Source organism: Semicossyphus pulcher, unplaced genomic scaffold, assembly GCF_022749685.1.
Source record: "Semicossyphus pulcher isolate SPU_LCO1_2020_fin unplaced genomic scaffold, fSemPul1.0.p SCAF_5, whole genome shotgun sequence".
In the NCBI taxonomy this organism is placed as follows: Eukaryota; Metazoa; Chordata; class Actinopteri; order Labriformes; family Labridae; genus Semicossyphus; species Semicossyphus pulcher.
In genome coordinates, this window is record NW_027211726.1 from 15676046 (window position 1) to 15695637 (window position 19592).

Sequence of the window (19592 nt, forward strand, 5' to 3'; positions counted from 1 at the left end):
CTGAGACCTTCAAATCACTGATAATATAAAACTATTGATTAGCTCAGCTTAGTCACTCTGAGGTTACCAGTCAGTTGCAGAATTATATTCTCATTAAAAGTTTTTTTTTTTGCATGTTTTTGGAACATTCATATGTGCTGCCTGAACTTGTTTTCCGTCTAGAGCTCGACACATCAGAAAAAGAGGAGCATCGTGTTATTGGCAGGACCAGAAGCTACCTGAGGGTGAGGCGGCTCGCTCGGGGCATAGCTGGAGGACTCAAACACGGTAGATACTTATTTATACATTTGCACATGCATGAGTTATCTCTCCCTCTCTGTCTTTTCTCTCCTTCTCCTCTCCTTGTCTTCATGTTTGTCAATCCACCATCACAGGAACGACTTCTTGTTTTCTGTAAAACACACCTGGCTGCCGGTGAAAACCCACTTCTGCCTGTTGTTGCAACACAACACTCGTCGACGTCTTCAATATTTAACTTCTCCCCTTCAAACGTGGCTTGTTGCAGATTAATTTTTCATACGTGCTCAGACGAGCTGCGCAGCGTCTAACACAGGTTCAAATGCAAATATAGTGCGAGCGTGTGTCGCGTGATGAATATTTGAAACGTGAAGAAGTGTCTTAAATCTCTCAAAAGGAGTGGTCTCCAATGTAGGCTTTTCTTTGCAGGACTAAACTGAACATTGTGAACTTAAATAATGGAATTAAGACAAATTTTAAATTGGGCCTTAATAGTTAAGAAGAAATACCTGCCCTTTTCTAAATGAGCGGTTGTCAGCTGCACATAAGAGCCCCTTTGATCACTACGCTTATTAAATCTTTTTCAGAAATCCTGATCACAATGACAGGCATGTTGTTAAGAATTAATCCTTTTAATACCTAAGCACTAATCATACAGGAAACTTTTGACACAAATGGTTACTGGAGGACTGAAATGAAAAGGCCGATTGTAAATTATCTGCGGCTCCCAGGGCTCAGATCAAAAGGAGCTCAATCACCGCTTTATTTAGTGCAGAAAGCGCCAACTCCGGCTTCTATGTGCGGCCATTAGTCCGAGAAATGTGCTCCGAATGACCCAGTAGAAACTTCAGGAAACTGAACTGTGAACATTCAGAGTTTTCTGCAATGTGTCAGAGAAGTTTGGACAGCCTCAGACAGAGAGACGGACAGGCGCTCGGGGGGCTGGAGGCAGAGGTGCTAACCCGCTGCCTCCTCCAAATAATCAGCCGACGTGGGATTATTTCACAATATTATTTTTTCAGATAAGCGAGTTTGGTATAACTTCTTCTTTCTTTTGTCTTTTCTAGAAGAGTCGTATCCAAAACTGGCAGCAAAAATATGATACATAAACCTACACAAACCAGCAGACACAGAGAAGAGTAATAACAGAGAAGGAAAGCATAAAAGCACCGCTTGTTTAGCTCAGGTGGTGGAGTGCGTCGTGATTGCAGGCTCCACTCCCCCGTCTGTGACAGTTTGGTGCATGTCACCCCTCACTCTCTCCTCCCCACATGTCCTGTCTCTCCTCAGCTGTCCTCGAATGAAGGCAAAAGTCCAAACAGCATTAATACAGCTCCGTAAAAATTAAGAGACCACTGCAAAAACATTTTTTTTCTCTGGTTCTACTATTTAAAGGTTTGTGTTTGAGTAGAATAAACTTTTGTTTTATTGTAAACAACATTTCTCACTACTCATCACACCCACACAACCGCCTGTTCACCCTGCTGCCCTCAGGTTGGAGGGACAGGTCCCTCAAAGCACCAGCAGACAGAGGAACAGCTTTTTCCATCAGGCCATAAGTATATATAAAACTTTATATATACAAAACCCCCTTGTGCAATACACATTTGTCTCTTAAATGTATTTGTATATGTTTATATTTCTGCCTGTGCCTTAAATGTATATATTTTTTGCCTTAGATCTAAGCTGTATATTTTTGCTCTCAATCAAATTTTTTCCCCTCAAATGTTCTTACTTGATTTTAGTAATGTGTACCCCTTGAATTCGTACCCCTTTAATACGTACCTCTTAATACTCTTTAATACATACCTCTTTAATAAGTACCCCTTTAATTCGTACCTCTTTAATACTCTTTAATACATACCTCTTTAATAAGTACCCCTTTAATTTGTACCCCTTTGATACGTACCTCTTTAATTCGTACCCCTTTAATACGTACCCCTTTAATACATACCTGTTTAATACTTACCCCGTTAATTCATACCCCTTTAATGTGTACCCCTTTAATCATACCCCTTTAATGTGTACCCCTTTAATACGTACCCCTTTAATATGTACCTCTTTAATACGTACCCCGGCTAAAGAATTTCACACAGTTGTACTTGTATAACCGAAGTGACAATAAATATCTCAAATCTGCTTCCAAATAAAATATTCTCATTTAGGTCTTTTACCAGCAGAAAATAAAAACTTAAGGTTAAGGAAACAAAAAGATGTTCTTCAGACCTCCAATAATGCAAAGAAAACAAGTTCAAGTTCAAAGGAAGAGTTCAGAAGTCAATGTTTGGTGGAATAGCCGTGTTTTTAATGACAGCGATCATGCATGTGCAGGCTTGCGACCATCAATCGTCCTCTTGATCACATTCAGGAGGTTGTCAGTGGGGTTCAGATCTGGACTGAGCTGGCTGTGATGCTGATTTAAGGAACATTTAGAGTGGTCTCTTATTGTTGCTGTATGCACCCTTTCAAAAAAGAAAACAATGTAAGCCTGGTTATTTTACCAACATATGTGTGTTTCCTATGTTAAAAAACAAGAGTTAAAGTAAATGATGAAAGTTGCTGTTCTTAAGAAAAATGCAGATCATTTATTAACATCAGCCATAAAGTATTTTGGAATAATGTAGAACAGTATTGATTCTAAACAATATTAATGTTTGTCTTAATTTGAGATAAAAGAAATTGCCTGTCGACTAACGTGCATCTTTAATAATGTTTGTGTATAAAACGGTCTGCATGAAGAACAATAAAGTAACATGATGGAAAATAGCCACCAGTCTTCTGCTCCATGTGAGTCCATAATTAACCAAAGTTCAAACAAATCAAACTGAGACCCAGTGGAAAAAAGGACATTAATATTTCAATTTTTCTCTTATTAATTTAATCACATTTCATATGCTGATTTGAATTGGCCACGCTCCTCCACTCAGAGTTGACTCTAATCCCAATCTAATTACTAATTATACGGTTGGAGGTTGATTGGACCAATCCTCGCAGCCAAGGCCAATTTGACTCCCTCTGATGTCGAGCACCTTTCATGTGCCATGTCTCCCAGGTTTTGAGGACACAGTGCGTGCGCGTGTGTGTGTGTGTGTGTGTTCGAGTGTGTGTTTTAATCAAGTCATTATTCAGCCGCCTCAGTCAGTAACAAATGAAATTGTTTTCCCTCTGCTTCTAGCAGAAACAAAACTAAAAGATGTGACCCCGGGTCGCTTCTATTAAATGATCTGCAAACAAGCATGTTTGTGTAGAAAAATCCTTCAGCAGAAGTATTTAAATAAAGATGACTTTGCTGCTTAGCTGAGCACAAATATGAGCACAAATATCCTTCTTACTAAGTCAGTTTGGTTTAAAATTTGAATACATTAATTATCAACTAGTACAGTTAAGACACAGTTTCAATAAAAGTCTATTTGCTTCATGTAGACTAGCATAGCAATTAGCCTGACCTGCTGGAAAAGCTTGCTTTGAGGCATGCCTCAATTCAGAACCTCCATTGGAAAAAGGCCAATTTAAGGAAGCCGATTTAATCTGTAAAACCTAAAACATATTTTAGCTTTGTATATTTTTATTGGTTACAAATTTTTGATATGAGGTTTGCTAGATATGTATCTGATATTTAAGACATAATTATATATGAAAAATAATTCAATATGTTATATTATTATGTACACTACCAGTCAAAAGTTTGGACACATTTTCTCATACAAGTGAATGGGAAAGTGTGTCCAAACTTTTGACTGGTAGTGTATGTTATGTCTGATATTTAACATTTGCTACATAAAGTCAGTTTCATTTTAGTTTAAAGCTCCTGTGAGGAGTTTTTCACTGGTTATGAAACAGACTGAAATTTATTCTGATTACTCTATATGAGCTACAAAAGCAAACCAGACCATCAGCGACGAGATTGATTATTTCTATATCGTTATTTTTAATGTCTGACAAACAGCTGGCGGGGGGTAGGTGTCAGACGAACACACTGCCTTTGTTTACATTTTCCAGGGCAAAGGTTCAAAGTGAGTGATACATATCATGAATTTTGTTAAAAAAACAACACTTAAGCATGTAGAGGACAAAATCAACAAACGGCTTTGTCCACAAGGGGCGCCAAAATGGACACAAACTTAAAGTTCCTCACAGGAGCTTTAAAACAGGTGAAAACCGGTAAGAACACAAGATATCTAGGACCAAACGATGTATACACAACTGTAGCTTTAAAGCACCCATTCTAAAGTCATTATAAAACAAAGAATGTTATTTTTATGCTTTGTTACATCACACACAGTTTGAGCCTTTTTACAGTTATGAATACAGATCATCTTTTTTTCAACTGAAACACCTTAAATAATCCAGCAGCTTGTAAATTTGTATAAAAACGCTTCATTTGCAGCCCCTGAACACACCCTTTCAGTCTGTGTGATAAAGTTCATATAAATGTTTGTTAATATTTGTTTGGGCAGTTCTGAACGTCACTTGCTGCACACACACACTGTTCCAGGATCCGTTTCCCCCGGTATGAACGGTCCTGGTCTGAGTGCCAGAGGAGTGTGATGTCATCTCCCAGGTGATCAGAAGAAGAGTTGCTTTGGGTCTGGATCTGTTTTTTTGTGTCTGCCTGGAACAGACAAAGACATCAGACTGCAGCACAGATGGGGAGACCATCGGGTCCTGACATCACTGACGAATGGAACGAATGATGCACTTCAGTGAGTGTGGAATTCGCTGCATGTGTGTGTGCGCTCAGGTGTGTGTGCTAGCTTTCTTTTGTTTTAAACATACTCAAGAGCTTTGCAGTTTAATAATTTTTATATATAAATCCAGGTTAGCATCTTCAGCTTCGTAATGCCGCTTTATTTATTTTTTTCTTCCCATCTGGACGCACACGGCTGTGTTCCTGCATCCACTGAGTACACTAAAAAAACAGGTTGAAAATAGAGAATAGGACCCTCAGGATATGTTTGACAACAGACTGTATTTCAGTCTCTTTTAGTCAAGCTGGGCTTCTCTTTTGAATCCTTTAACGGCTCTGAAATGATTGAAGTTCATTGAATGGAAACAGAAAAACACAGTTTCCCTGTGATGATTTTTCGCTGTGAGGGGCTCGCTTGAGTGCATTATGCTGTGCAATAAAGAAAATATCTGAGAAGTAAAATGTGAAGAGAGTTAAATGTGTCGAGGCGACTAAAAGCAAAACAGGTTTTTCCAGTGTAATACAAATGGATAAAAAAAATCTTTGTAACCTGTCAATTCTTTGCAAGATTTTCATACAAAATATTATGAACAAGAAATGTAGAAAAAGCAAAAGGTAAAAAGTTGTTTCAGTGCAGTATGAGGAAACGTGTGTGCTGCTGAAACCTGAAATGAGGCGAAACAATCCGTTACCCTCGTGTGCTCCAGGTAAGTCAACCCCTAACATGCTTTAATATGAATATCAGCTTCCTGGTTTAAAACCCCCCTCCAGTGAAAATCAAGTGTTTAACCTTATAAGCATCTCCATGCGGTGTTGTTCATGTGCAACAGGACATATCAGGGACAACATCAGCAGTCATCTCCATGGCTGGGCCTGTCTGCTTTTAAACTGCGGTGTACCAAGGACAGGCTGAACCACACGTTTTCAGATTGGCAGGGTTTGTGACGTCACAAACCTAAGGAGCCAATCCTGTTAATGGACGGGGTGACACCGCAAACTCACTACTGACTACTAACGTTAACGTTACTGCTACTAATTACTACATTTCAAGTTAGCTAAGTTTCAACAAGTGGCCACTAAGCGATGGCAGTAGATGGCATAGTAGGCGGGGCCTATGCAGATTGAGGAATTTTTAATGAGGGAGAAGGAGGAGATGCCTTGGGAGGATTTTTACAAGGTAATTAAACATATTTTGCTGAAAGAAAAAGATCAGACACAACTTATCATTTAAAGCAGAGCATTTTATAGGTCTTAAGACAGGACAGAAGCTGCTCTTTAACTTTTCTGAGCAGTTTGAACCCCTCATAAACGTTCTACTTAAGAAGATGACGTTCACTTTAATGCTTTTCTGTTTTGAGTAAAAAGCTTAAACTGCTCCAGCTTGTATAAATACATGTGTAATATGTTGTACATCTAATTTGATAGAAAGGTATTCCCCATATAGCTGCTGTGATGGCTGAAGTTATGAAGGTGTAGCTTGAGCTTTAAGCAAACCCACCCTCAAGGAAACAAAGGCAGCTGTATTAATGGTCCAATTCTTTGTGAAAGTAAATCGATCGTCCGTCTTTGTTTCCCTCCTTATTCTTTTGTCTTAACTCCCATTTCAACTGGATAAACATGTCAGGATCAGCAGGGTGTTGAAGAAAAACTTTCACAAACCACACATCATCATGTCGTTGCTTCTTTGAGTGCTGAGAAAAAATCTGAAAAATAATATTTTATTTAATATTAGCTTGAATAAAGGTTTCATGTCATTGTTTCTGTGTGTGTGTGTGAGCGGCTGTAACCGCTGCAGCTCGTACCAGCGTGGGCAGCATGTGTGTATTTGGAAATGTCATCTCAATTAGTTGTTGAGCCCCGAGTCGTGAGAGCTCTGACAGGGCAGTAATGAATGGCATCACACTGGGACGAAAATACACCGGGCGACTGCGAGGAATGACCGGAATATTCTATTTTCTCTTAACAACTTGTCGCTGGTGACTGTGTGCGGGGGGGACGGGATGATAAGTGTGTGGGCTGATGCTGCGTGTGTGTGTGTGTCACAAGGAAACAGGAAGTAGTGCAGCTGATTTAAACGTATATCTTTATCATCTTTTATTTTATTCTTATAAAGCTGAAACATTCAATCCTTCCTTCCAACGTTGCTGAATTTCTACCCACAAACATTGTCATTGTTTGTGGCCCCCACAGGCGTCATTTACCTCGCCTTTAAAGAAGCAATAATATCTTCCATCAGACTCGTCCCCTCTCCATGATGGTATAGATTCCATGCAGCTGTAATGGCGGTTTTGCACGCAGACAATTAGGGTCTGCTGTAATTAAAGCGTCTTTTATCTATCACAGTCATTACATGGGCCACATCTGAACACAGAATGCGGACATTAGGCGAGTCACATTAAAATGTAATTGACTGGTAAAGAAAGAAAACAAATAAATTATCTCCGCAGCTGTGAAGAAGAAAACGTAAGAAAAAGACTGCCGCTGCGGCCTTGACCGGAGATTCTGCGGTACATCTTTTCTTTTCTTCCTTTAATTGCCGCGTCTTCTTTCTCCTTTTTGTCGCCCATTAAGATGAGTTTTTGGAACCACTGGTTAACAAATACAACCATCCTGTGCCTTCGCTTCTCCTGACTTTATCTGATCAGTTTCGGAGGAAACTGTCACTCGTGATTTTTGACAGCCATCTTGACGTTGGTTTCCAGCAGAGACATGGTCGTGTTAATGACTGCGCGGCACAATGGGACTGATTTAAATGCAGCAATCAACCCTTATCTAAATATCAACCCTGATTATTAAGTAGCTGTGTATCAGTAGCTCTGATTAAAGACATTTTGTTATTAATTATTCCAATAGTCTTTGCTCACAAAGGCATTGTGTTTATTTAAAATAGCTGGTTTTTAGAGTGTCAAATTATTGGACGGAATTTAATTGAAGTTTGGTTTATTAGCATTTAGCATTAGGGATAGCTAGATGGAGCATGTTGGGCAAAGGTTATCAAAAGAAAGGACTGTTTGGGTCTATGATAATGTCTTTTACAGATTCAGTGTATGAGGATAGTTGGAGTCGTATTGTCCCCAAGTGTCTTCAGGCTTTGTTTCAGGAAAACAGCCACGTGGAACAACAATGCAGAACACTTTGGGCGTGATGCAATCCTGGAACCCATCTGCGGTCAGCTGATGACCGTTTAGCTTGTCATTATTGGACTGTACTTATATAGTTACAATGTTACAATTTCATTTAGAAGAAGAAGAAGAAGATATACTTTATCAGAAATTCAATCTTTTCACTCCATGAACATGCTACACACACAAAGGCCCGGAATACACACAAACACAAACAAGATCCCATGGACATGCACTAATGGAGAGATGTCCGAGTGAGGGGGCTGCACATGGACATGCGCCCCGAGCGGTGGGGGATTCGGTCCCTTCCTCAAGGACACCTTGACGGAGTCCAAGAAAGGAACTGTCACTGCTTCAGCTACCAGCCCCAATTCCGTGCTTGGTCCATACCGGGACTTGAACCAGCCACCCTCCGGTTCTCAAGCCCCTTAGTCCCTACAGACTGAGCTACCGTCTACCCCAAGCAGACGCTTTTGTCCAAAGCGACATACATCTGAAAGTTAATACAACACAAACAACGACAGGATGGAACATCAAGACAGGACGGAACAAAGTCAGTGCCAACAAACGGCTTCAAGTGCGACCGGACACAGGTGCACTTCATCGTCATGAATATCCTAATCAACATCTTCAATGTCGTCATCATCAATAGCATCAATATCATTAAGTGCAGAGATGTTCATGGAAGAGCTGGGTCTTTAGCTGTTTCTGAAAGGTGGAAAGGGACTCTGCAGACCGAATGGACTTCGGTATCTCATTCCACCACTGGGGGACCACAGAGAAGAAGAGTCCAGCTGGCCGGTCTTCTCCTCTTTTGATTGGAGGACCAGGCACGTGGACGGGAGGGAGTGTAGATCTGGATGAGGGAGTTCAGGTAGGGCCTTTCTGGTCTTCCGAAAAGAGGGGGTGGGGTAGGGAAAGACTAGATGGGTGCAAAAGACGTTTTTACGCGACATGTCATAATCACCAAACATTCACAAACACATGCATACACACGTGCTGCCATGCAAGGCCACTATTAGCTAAGCGACTTGTCTGTGAAGGTTCTCAGTCATCCAGGTCATGATAATTCTAAGCTTAAACCAAAAGGCAACTGGACTTAGTTGAAGTTCTTGAAGACGTTTCACCTCTCATCCGAAAGGCTTCTTCAGCTAAGCTAATTTATACACATTTACACACCGCATGCTCTGTTGGGAGCAATTTTTGGGTTGAGCATCTTGCCCAAGGATACTTCTTAGACTGGAAGAGCTGGGGATCGAATTACTGACCTTCTGATTGGAGGGCATCTACCGCTCTACCTCTGAGCCAAGGCTTATCTTTAGGAGTGCAGCCAACCGTCCAGTCGTCTCTTAATACCAACTACATTCTGGTCTCTCAAGTTGCTAACGAACAACGTAACGAAAATGAAGTCTTGGCCCGGAATAACCTCAAGCTACTCCGGAAGCCCCGAAATATTGACCTGTGCTTCCATTGCTTTATTGTTGTGATGGCGTCAGATGATAGCTGATGGGTTCCAAGATCGGGTCCATGAAAGTTACCAACCTAGTTTCATGTCTCGTTTTCTCAGATACTGTATTTATTCTCCCTTCATCATGATATATCCCAGGTTTGGATGAAAACAGCATGGCTTTCTGTACACAACCCTCCCGTGTTTGTGCTCTGCTTCTTCATACAGTGCCGGCCCGACAGCAAACCTGATCCGACATCTCCAAATTGCACGGCGATGAAACCATATCGCAGTGTTCAGATTTCAATCCTACTCCTTGGGGAAATATTGTTTCAGGCCATTACTCTTCATCAAGGGGACGTCATCCCCACTCCGCGCAGCTATTGTCCTCCACGGCCCCGTGTCTTCAGCTGAGCCCCCGAGACAATAGCTTACGTGATGTACAAGCTGTTCAGCTCCTGTCGCGTGGCCGCAGAGGACCACAGTTCAGTGATCAAAATCTTTAAATGGCTCTTGCATAGAAATTTCATCATTATTCCAGGGAGTGAAATGCATCAAACACCATCCACTTGATGAGATGTTCATATGCTGGAATGGTGTAGCGTACAAAGTGGTTATTAAAAAGCAGAGTGTCATGAATCATTTGTGATCTTCCCTACTGTCTGTGTTGAATATTCTCGGTTTCAGAGCCACTGGCACGGCACCAATGATCCATGCCCGCTCCCCATTCATCTTTCGTCGCTCGCTCTGTGTACAGAACGCCACAAATTACAGCCCTGGTGGATTCACGCTGCTCTAATCCTCTGCAAAACTGTGAGGGGTTATATGGGGAACCCTGCCAGTTACCTTGGGGGGCGAATGATCTCTCCGACCCACCCCTACTAACCCCAGTGGTCGTACCGCGAAGGGAAAAGATCTGTCTCTGCTTATTATTACTTCCACCTCCCACCGGTGGCACAGAAGATGAATCATACCTGTCAATCCTTCTCCCCGGTGCAGGGAGGCCATGTTTGTTTATATTGATCGGCAGCATATGTGGCACAGCTGTTGTCGGCGGAGGCTGGCGCTGGCAGAGGTTTGTTCACGCTTTCCCTTGGCAACAGTACAGTTGGCAGGAGAGGCAGCAAGCAGAGCGCACTCCACCAATCAATACAAACAATGAAGCAGCAAATGAAGAATAATGTCGGAGCAGACAGAGATGAGAGAGAGAACGAAGCTTTTGATGATGTGCTGCTCATGAATGATTGTGTTTTTTTTTAGATCTGGTTAAAATATGTTGTCATCATGCTGAACTATTCTTTGGAAATAGTGTGTGTGTCTCATCTGTAGATGGTGTGTATGATGAGTCCCTTATTTGTCTTTAGGACAGTAACACCTCCAAAATGTGTGTTGTTATAATACTTATATTCAATTCAATTTGCTTTATAAGCATGACAATATTGTCAACGCATCAAATGATAATCACATTAAAAGGAAAAGAACAGAAAGAAGCAAAAATAGGTTCAAAAAAGTCCAAATTCATAAACGTAATGTTGTAAATCTGACTCCTTTCAGGTCGAGGAAGACAAAAAAAAAAAAAAAAATGCACCCATATTTGTGGGAATATTTTATATTGCTGTCCCATGGTTAAGTACATTAGCGGAAAGTGTATATTTATAAAACTGAAAAATACAATCCATAAAAAAACGATTATACTACAATAAAAATATACTCATAATAATCTTACTCTATAAAATGTAAACAAAAAAATGAATTGGCAAGGGCGCTGGTTTAGCTTGCGCGTCCTATAGCCTCTATATAGGTATAGAGGATACAATCCTCGATGCTGCAGCCCAGGGTTCAGCTCCCACCCTCGGCCCTTTGCCTCATGGTTGTCCCCACTCTCTCTCGCCCTGTTCCCGACACTATTCACTCTCCTCCCTATAAATCAGGGGTTCTCAAACCTCTGGGACCCCTTACAGGGGAGAACATTTTCCAAGGACCCCCTGATAATCGTAACACCGATTAAGCATATGCTTACAAGATTTGCACTCTTAGATGCCATTGGAACTCAATTATTTGTATTGTAAAACTTCTCAACCTAAATACTTCAGACCTGTTTCATAGTGACAAACAGAAAAACATTTAAATTTAAATCATGTTAATACCACTTATGTGCTCATTTCATTCAAAATTCTTGTGGACAGCATTTATACTGTGGTCCTAAACACAACATAACTTAAAACATTGATAGGCGACACAGGTCACATTCTTACTTCAAAGGTCACATGGACAGACATTCGCACATTCTCGATACAGTTAGATTATACAGTGGCACAGTCGATCACATGGGATGGGTGGTTGTCTATAAATTCCAGAAAGGACGGCCATATCTTGTAAAATGTTGTAGTGTATATTTAATAGTAATGCAGGAAATCATTGGTGCACAAACGTCTATCTTAGGGTTCAACAAACAACAGAAATCCAGCCTGTGTGAAATTGTAAGTGCAAGTGTAGGAAGTGGGCTAAATTACTCAAGGTGCAGCATCTGGCAATGATTAGTGGCCATTAATTGGTGTTAACTGGTGCTACTAGTGTTTACAGAGTTGAAGGATAATTAGCCGGGGGTCAACTCAGGGCTGAAATTAACATGTCAAAACTCTGCAGCTGTCTGGTGACGACGAGGCGAGCTAGTGGTGGGGTGTACCAAATTCTGTTGGCAGGGTAGTGTAGGATTATGTGCATGGTTCGGTGTGTGTGTGTCACATGGATTATTACGGGTGTTTTACTTAGTGAGTCAGTCAGTCAGTCATTGTGTGTGTGTGCGCTTGTGTTTGGGCGACAGAATGAGTGTTTATGTGTCTGTCCTGGGGTGGATCACCGCATGAGTCAAAGTGACAAAAATTAACTACCTCAAAAATAGCTCTCAGCAGGGGCCAGGCTCGACTTGCCAGAGTAAACAGTGAAAAAGAAATAGTCGAGCCCAGCCAGCAAGTCTGCAGCGTGTCCACGGGGGGATCCAGCTGCAGCACCTGCGTAAACACTGAAACTCAGTGTGGGCAGCCACCACACACAGCTGGGGACACAGACGAGCACTGTGTGGGGAGAATGAAGTAGAAACTGCTCTCAGATTGGAGTTTGATGTGGAAAGCTGATGCACCATCTGTATCCAAAGGCTGGACATTGTCATTTAACTTAATGTGTTAAACAAAGACAGGAATAGCAAAACAGCATGTAATCTGTTTGTTAGTAGTGTCCATCATAGTGTCTATTAAGCCCTGAAGGACTGGCCAAAACATGGTGGAAGCTAATTTGAACCCAAATAAAGAGAACAATATAAGGCTGAGTGTTATCGCCAATGTGGAAGTCACATAAGTATGTAGGCTCTAATAACCACTAGATGCTAGCTCCAAAATGAGTGAATTAATGGAAATAAATGGCAATACAAGGTTACATTTTTCGCTCAATAGCTAATTTCACCTCCTGTACTGTAATCATTTTTGCGACAGCTGAAGGACAGCTTAGCTGTAGCAAGCTAGCTAATGAAGCTCATGATTGCTACATGAGTTGGTTGAAAGTTTTGTCTCCAGTAAAACATTTTTTTTCAATCTTTAATATGATAAAACTTTGAACTAAATGTGTGTTAAACTAAAAACTTTGAAATGAACAGCAAAGTAGACAAAAGCTTGCTGGTCATTTAGTAGCTCATGACTGTTGATTGATAGCCTCGGAGGACAGCTTAGCTGTAACAAGCTAGCTAATTAAGCTAATGACTGCCACTTGAGTTGGTTGAAAGTTTTGTCTCCAGTAATATTTATTTTGTCAATGTTTAAAATTTTAACATTGAACTTAATGTGTGTTAAAACTAAAAACTTGAAAAAACAGCAAAGTTGTCATTTTCAACGTATGTCTGTTTATAGCCTGGGAGGACTGTTTAGCTGTAAGCTAGCTATTTAAGCTAATATTTGCTCCATGATTCTCCGGTAAGCTAATGTCTTTTTAAACTGTTAAAGGAGCGTAAATATGCGCTTATGTTTTAATTCTTCATTAACACACTGTACAAAACAGACACACATAAGCTAGGTAGCCTAAGGTAGCTTAAACATGTTCTGTTTTTATTGGTTTTGTGGAGCATCACTGCGTACCATTCTTCTCAAGTCTTTGCCAACTGCTGCGGATGACAAAGGGAAGTCTACCCTGATAGCCCTGACACATCCAAACCCTCCACACTCACTGGGGGATAACTCCCAGCCATCAGAGTCGCTATGCTCCGATACAGGATAATGACTGGAGCGAGACGGGACTAAATCCATTGTATGATAACTTATCTCTCGAGGTCTGTTGGACTTTTTTTTTTTTTTTTTCATATATAAGGCCTTGCGTTTTCATAAACCCAAAATTCATTTCGCTCTGTATCTGTGCTGATACAGTTTCCCCGTCAATGAGAGGGAACTCTGGGGCCGGGAGATAGAGAGGGGGAGAGAATTCACCGCACACTGCAGGCATAGCGGGAAAGCTGAGATAAGAATATTAAACAGGAGGAAGAATTGTGTCTTCTCCTCCGAACCAATAATATGACTCAGGATGGAAATGAAAAGGGAACACTCTACACCGGCGTGTGTTTCGCTTGTGTGTCCTAGAACAGTGGATTGTAAAACATACAGTGAAATGACATTCATGTAACGCTATTTCAGTTTAATTATAGAACCCATCTTGGTTTTGGGCTGTCCAAAGTGGAAGTTGAAACTCATGGGTGAACTGTGGTTCAACTTTTGGCCATCAAACCAAACTGTAGATCTAAATCACACAGAGCTTTGGCATCCAATCACAGCGTCCGTCCAAAACATTTTTCACAGTCAAAAATGTATGATTGAAGTCTCATGACACGATCGCTGCAACAGCCGATGTCCACAAGCCAACTGATTTAAATGTTGCAGAACACGCTGGCTGAACTTTTAAAACATGGGAACGCCACACATGGATGACACGTGTTGTTAAAGTGTCATAATCCCACAAGCATAGCGTGCAGTGTGTTCGGGATTGTGACTACAATTTAATGAGATCTGTCTCAATGCATCGGGGCCTTAAGACCATTTTAAAAACAGGCCCATTATCTACGTTTAACAACATCCCATAAAGGTGGATTTGTGTCCGTATCCATGGTAATGCATTTTATTGATTGTTGATCACTCTCTTGCTTTGAAACATTCAAGAAAGAAGAAAGACAATCCTGCTGTTTACATCTGACACATCTGAAAATTAATCAGTCCCCCTGATGATGACTGCAAATTGCCCGAGATTATGTTGACACGTCTTCATTGCCGCACGTAGGAGGAGGCGACGGCAGCAGAGATGCCATTTAGCCCGCCAATGGCCCCGGGGGGATTCTTCTTCTCTAGCATTCTTTTTAATGTCTGGCAATTAAAGGCCGACTAACTGCCTGAGAGGAAGAGAGAGAGGGAGAGAGAGAGAGAGTGGGACTGAGTGTAAAAGTTCAAAGAGAAAGACGAGGACGGAGAGAAATAAGAGAATCGCACAAAGACTGGAAATAGATCGCAAAACAAGATGATCATGTTAGGAGAGCTGCCAAGGCTTTAAGGGTATTTAATATAGTCTCTATGATGTGGTCACTTAGATTCTGTTTATATTAAGGCGTATTCGATTGTGAGTGGAATTTTTCATTTCACATTAAAGGCCCCAAGGGACTGTCATCTCCTCTAAAGTGCTGTCTATGCATTAAAATGTGCTCAGTCCGTACACCGCAACTCTTCATCAGGCCAATCCATCTGCCTAGTTTCATTCACACTAGCAGTTGATGCTAATGCCTTCCATATCTATCAATGTGACAGGCGCAGCACGTTGGTTTGTTTCACTCAACAGGAGAAATTAATCACACGCATTTAGTATAACAAGAGCACATTTGAGCTCTGCGTTAACGACACACATGCTGGTTCCTGATGGCCCAGATAACCTTTTCAGACTTTCTGAGGCTATTTGTTAACAGGTCTTACTTAACTATCGCAGCAGCTTTTAGGGCTTTAATATGTGTAAATTGTATGCCTTTTCCATAGTATGAAATGATCGTATGTAAGGGTAAAAATGCAGGCCTTACATGTACTTTTTATGTCACATTTATGAAAGCCTTTCATCTGAGTATGAAGCACAATGTCCTGTTTCCTTCATGACATTTCTGTAGAAAATATCATCGTGCACACTCATCCGAATACTTGTACTTCCATCTAGAGCTGTGTTAAAGTGCTCTCTATCAATGGCAGCTTCATATAAAGTGAAGCATAATGCAGGCACATTATGGGCAGATTAGATCTATTAGTTACTGCTGTGCTGCATGCAAATGGCGTGCCCATGGGAGAGCAGAAAATCATTGTAGACTTCAATAAGTTACAAGCGGTGGCAAGTCTACCCATAATCTGCACAATGCCCCAGGCAGCAACGACGCTGGGTGCAATTAAGGAGGAAATAAAATTCTACACAGTAAACAAAGAAAAAAATGTAAAAAAAAAGACTGATGAAAGAGAAGCGGAGTGAGATTGCCTCGTCTTTGATGAGGTCGGCTGTTGCTTCTTTTAATTGTCGCAGCGTAATGCTACTGTTTTCAGCAAGGATAAGTGTGCCATTTGTTGTCGTCTGACAAGGCAAGAAAGAATTAAGGCCAACGCGTTGAACTAATATTTCTTTTTAATTAACAGTACGTCTGTCTTCATCATTTAAATAATAACATTTTTTAATTTTAAGAAGATCTAAGGGTGCAGGCAACCTTGAATGCAACATCGGGATTTGCACAAGGCCTGTATGATCATCTTTTGCAATGGTGAAAGAAGCATTCATTTTCCTTAGTTAAAGTAGCAATACAACATAATATACTTCACAAATGTACTTTATTTCAAGTGGTCCCTGTTTAATTATAGCAGTAGATTATTTTAATTCATATATTTGATATGTAAAGAGTACTCCATTGTTGTTGTAGCTTTAAATTCAGCTTGTTTTTTACTAATTCATTAACAACTGGTAGTTATGATATAGACAATTCATTATATTTCATAAAATAATTTTATGTTTTGTGTGCAAAATATGGATCGGCTCATTAGTAACTATTAACTTTAAAAAAGAAAAAAAGAAATGTACTACATCATAATTTTTTAGTATTGTAATGTTATAACAAAGTACTGTAATATTGAATAGTGGAATTTACTTTTTACCAACCAATGTTTTTTATTATTTGTTTGGCCAGAAACCACCATAGTTTTGTAATAAATTATAACTTTACAGTGATTTTCCCCGAATATCATAGTTTTGTTGAAAATCTGTAATTAGGTTCTAACGTAATGAACTATACATTTGTCTTTTTGATCGATGAGGCTTTGTGTCTGTCAAATAAGTGGGAGCGTCCCGACCATCACTCGTCACGCGCTCCTCCAGTGTTTTTGTCTGAACGCCCCGCCCCTTTCTCGCACTATTGGTCAACTCGACAAATACCCGCGTCTGATTGGAGGAAGAGGCTGTCCGTCACCAGTGTTGACGTGTAAACCAGGAACTCGCAGTGAAAACAGTGATGTGTTGGCATTCTGGAGAAATTAGGAGCAAAGTACGATAAAATTGACAATTCTGTTGTCGCGTGTGTCCAAGTACAGCAGCCTGGCATTGCGTTATGCAGAAACATCTCTACTGAGCGACATATTCTCTCGATAAACCGGAACAGTGTAAGTATGCACGTGAATGTAATGAATGAAGCCTGCTCGTTGTCAATTACATCTCCACTTCAGTGTTTGACGTTTTGTAGAGTTAAATGATCTAACAGCTGAAGTAGGAGCCCTGCTAGTTAAATGTAAGACCTGCACGTGCTGAAACTTTCTACTGCATATTGTGAGAGAAAAAGGGCAAATACACACGCAGCTTATTCTCACACACCTTCTATAATATAAGAAAGTATAGCTAGTCGTTTTCCATGATTATAACAGATGGAAAGTTTTACTTCTAACGACCCAAAACACAGAGCTGTGTTATATAAGCTGCATGTGTTTCCATTTACTAAGAATCACCTAGCTTAAATGTATGCAACCTATTTCATCACACAAGTTAAAATGTACCTTGATAAATATTGAAATATTCAATATTTGTTCTTAGAATTTAATTAAATACATCCTTAATAGAATTTTTTACCAGACTGCATGACCTTAAGTGAAGTGTCCTTATGATAAACTGCCACATTTCAAATCTCATTTTATTTTCCTTCATTGCCACGTGGCCTTGTGGATTCATAGTTAGAAAACCAAACTCTGCATACTGCATACTATTTTAACTTAGTGGTTTAACCATGTGCTCTCAAAATAAAAGAAAACATATTTATGTCTTGAAATACTCATAACGAAACAAAAACCTACTTCAGTTACCTTGTATTGCACAGTGCACCTAGTGTAAAACCTCCCCAGGCCTTCATATCATTACAAAACATGATGAAAACACAGTTGTTGACTAGCATAAAATGCTATCTATGCATATAAGGAGCAAAAACGGACTGAAAAGTATTATTGTATTAGAACCAGCAATGCTCCTGCATTGTCAGATATCAGTCAGCTCACTGCCTTTCTACTTCTGTATACCACACTGTTGCAGATGCAAAACATACCACAACACCTCTGTAGAAATGTCAGGCTGGAACAAGCACAGGTTATGCCTTTAAATGTGTTGCTCTTAGATATTATGTAGCGATGTGTTGCACATTACAACATAGCTGGCAAATCAGAGAGCCTACTGTGTCCCACTGTAAACATCACATTTAGACAATTTCCTCCCTTCCTCTTTTGTCCTCCTCTCACTTCCCTTAATTTGCTGACTCTGGTTTCCAACCGCTGGAGAACAATAGCTGTGCATACATCCTCCTGTCTTTCTGTGCTGGCACTAACGACGCTTGGAACAGTGTTTTTTAAGTGTAAGGTAAAACTCAGGTCTCCCCTGAGAAGGTATCAGTCTGCAGAAGCAGCCAGCCGCACTGTTTGAACATGCTAATTCAGTCTCTTTGCTCTATTCCCTGGCTGCACCTCGAGACTCTACACCGCTGCTGTTCTTCTAGGATGCACACTGACACTTTTTATCTTTAGTTTTAGCACATATACATTTACACATTTCTCTCTCTGTCACATTTAAACATGCTTCTTTAAAAATAAATCATAATAAGACTACATGGATAGTGCGTGTTATTTGTCAAAGCTAGTCATGGGTTTCTTGTAACTCGTGCACGGGCCTGCCCCTTGACTCACACCTGCTTTTTCCACTATTTTAAACAAAAGGCTACAATATTGATTGACGCAGTGTGTTGTGAGGGAGCCTGTCTGGAATACAGAGCAGACTCCGCGCTAAAAACAAGCATGTTGGATGCAAGAAACACACATGAAGTTTTAGCACTTTGTAAAGAAGAATATAATACAGGTGTGGTTATTTCTGGTGTCATGTTCTTATAATAAATGTACAGCTCTGCAGACACGCTTGCATAATTACATGTTAAGCCTAAGGATACTATTTGTATTATTCCGCACACTTTCTCTCTTTATATATTCCCTGTGAGCTGTCAGGGTAATCACAGAGAGCTCCTGGTGTGAAGGGAAGCAGCTAAATGAGATGAATAGGAAGTGCACGTTCTGCGAGCGTAACGCACACGGAAGGTGGTGAGAATTAATTAAATTATGTGGAGCAGATGTATGTGAAAGATAAACCATCTGCCTGATCAAAACTGACTTCTCCTTTCTATATGTGATTGTGTTTTTAACTTGAATCCTTCCTGCAGATTTCACTGTTTATCCCCGGCTACAGTCGCAGGAGCGGAGCTACGTATATGCGTATTTAATTAAACAGAATGATCAGGTGTAACGGTGACGACCAGCTGTGGAATCCTCTCACTTATAAGGTTGTGTTTTTTTTCTCATGTTTTGACAGGCTGAAGAAGGAGAATGGGGAAGAAGGACGCCAGTGCGACCAGACTACCAGTGGATCAGTACAGAAAACAGATCGGTGAGTTTTCATTAATCCTGATTAGAGCTGCACAGAATAATCGATTACTCTGTCGCTCGATCAAAAGAAAAAGAATCTTCAACCACTTTGATAAGGT

At 40.5% G+C, this 19592-nt stretch overlaps 1 protein-coding gene across 2 annotated transcripts in view; it reads left to right on the forward strand.

Moving 5' to 3' along the window:
- The first annotated feature begins 252 nt into the window (after window positions 1–252).
- triqk (triple QxxK/R motif containing) overlaps window positions 253–19592 on the forward strand; it is a 40570-nt gene continuing 21230 nt past the window's right edge. Inside the window, exons 1-2 of one of the 2 annotated variants that reach the window (XM_069681696.1) lie at window positions 253–267; window positions 19421–19495. In XM_069681696.1, coding sequence (XP_069537797.1) covers window positions 19435–19495 — 61 coding nt within the window. In that variant the 5' untranslated portion in view covers window positions 253–267; window positions 19421–19434. Of the gene's footprint in view, window positions 268–17043; window positions 17191–19420; window positions 19496–19592 lie in introns of those variants that run through there. The other variant, XM_069681695.1, reaches the window with a different exon arrangement.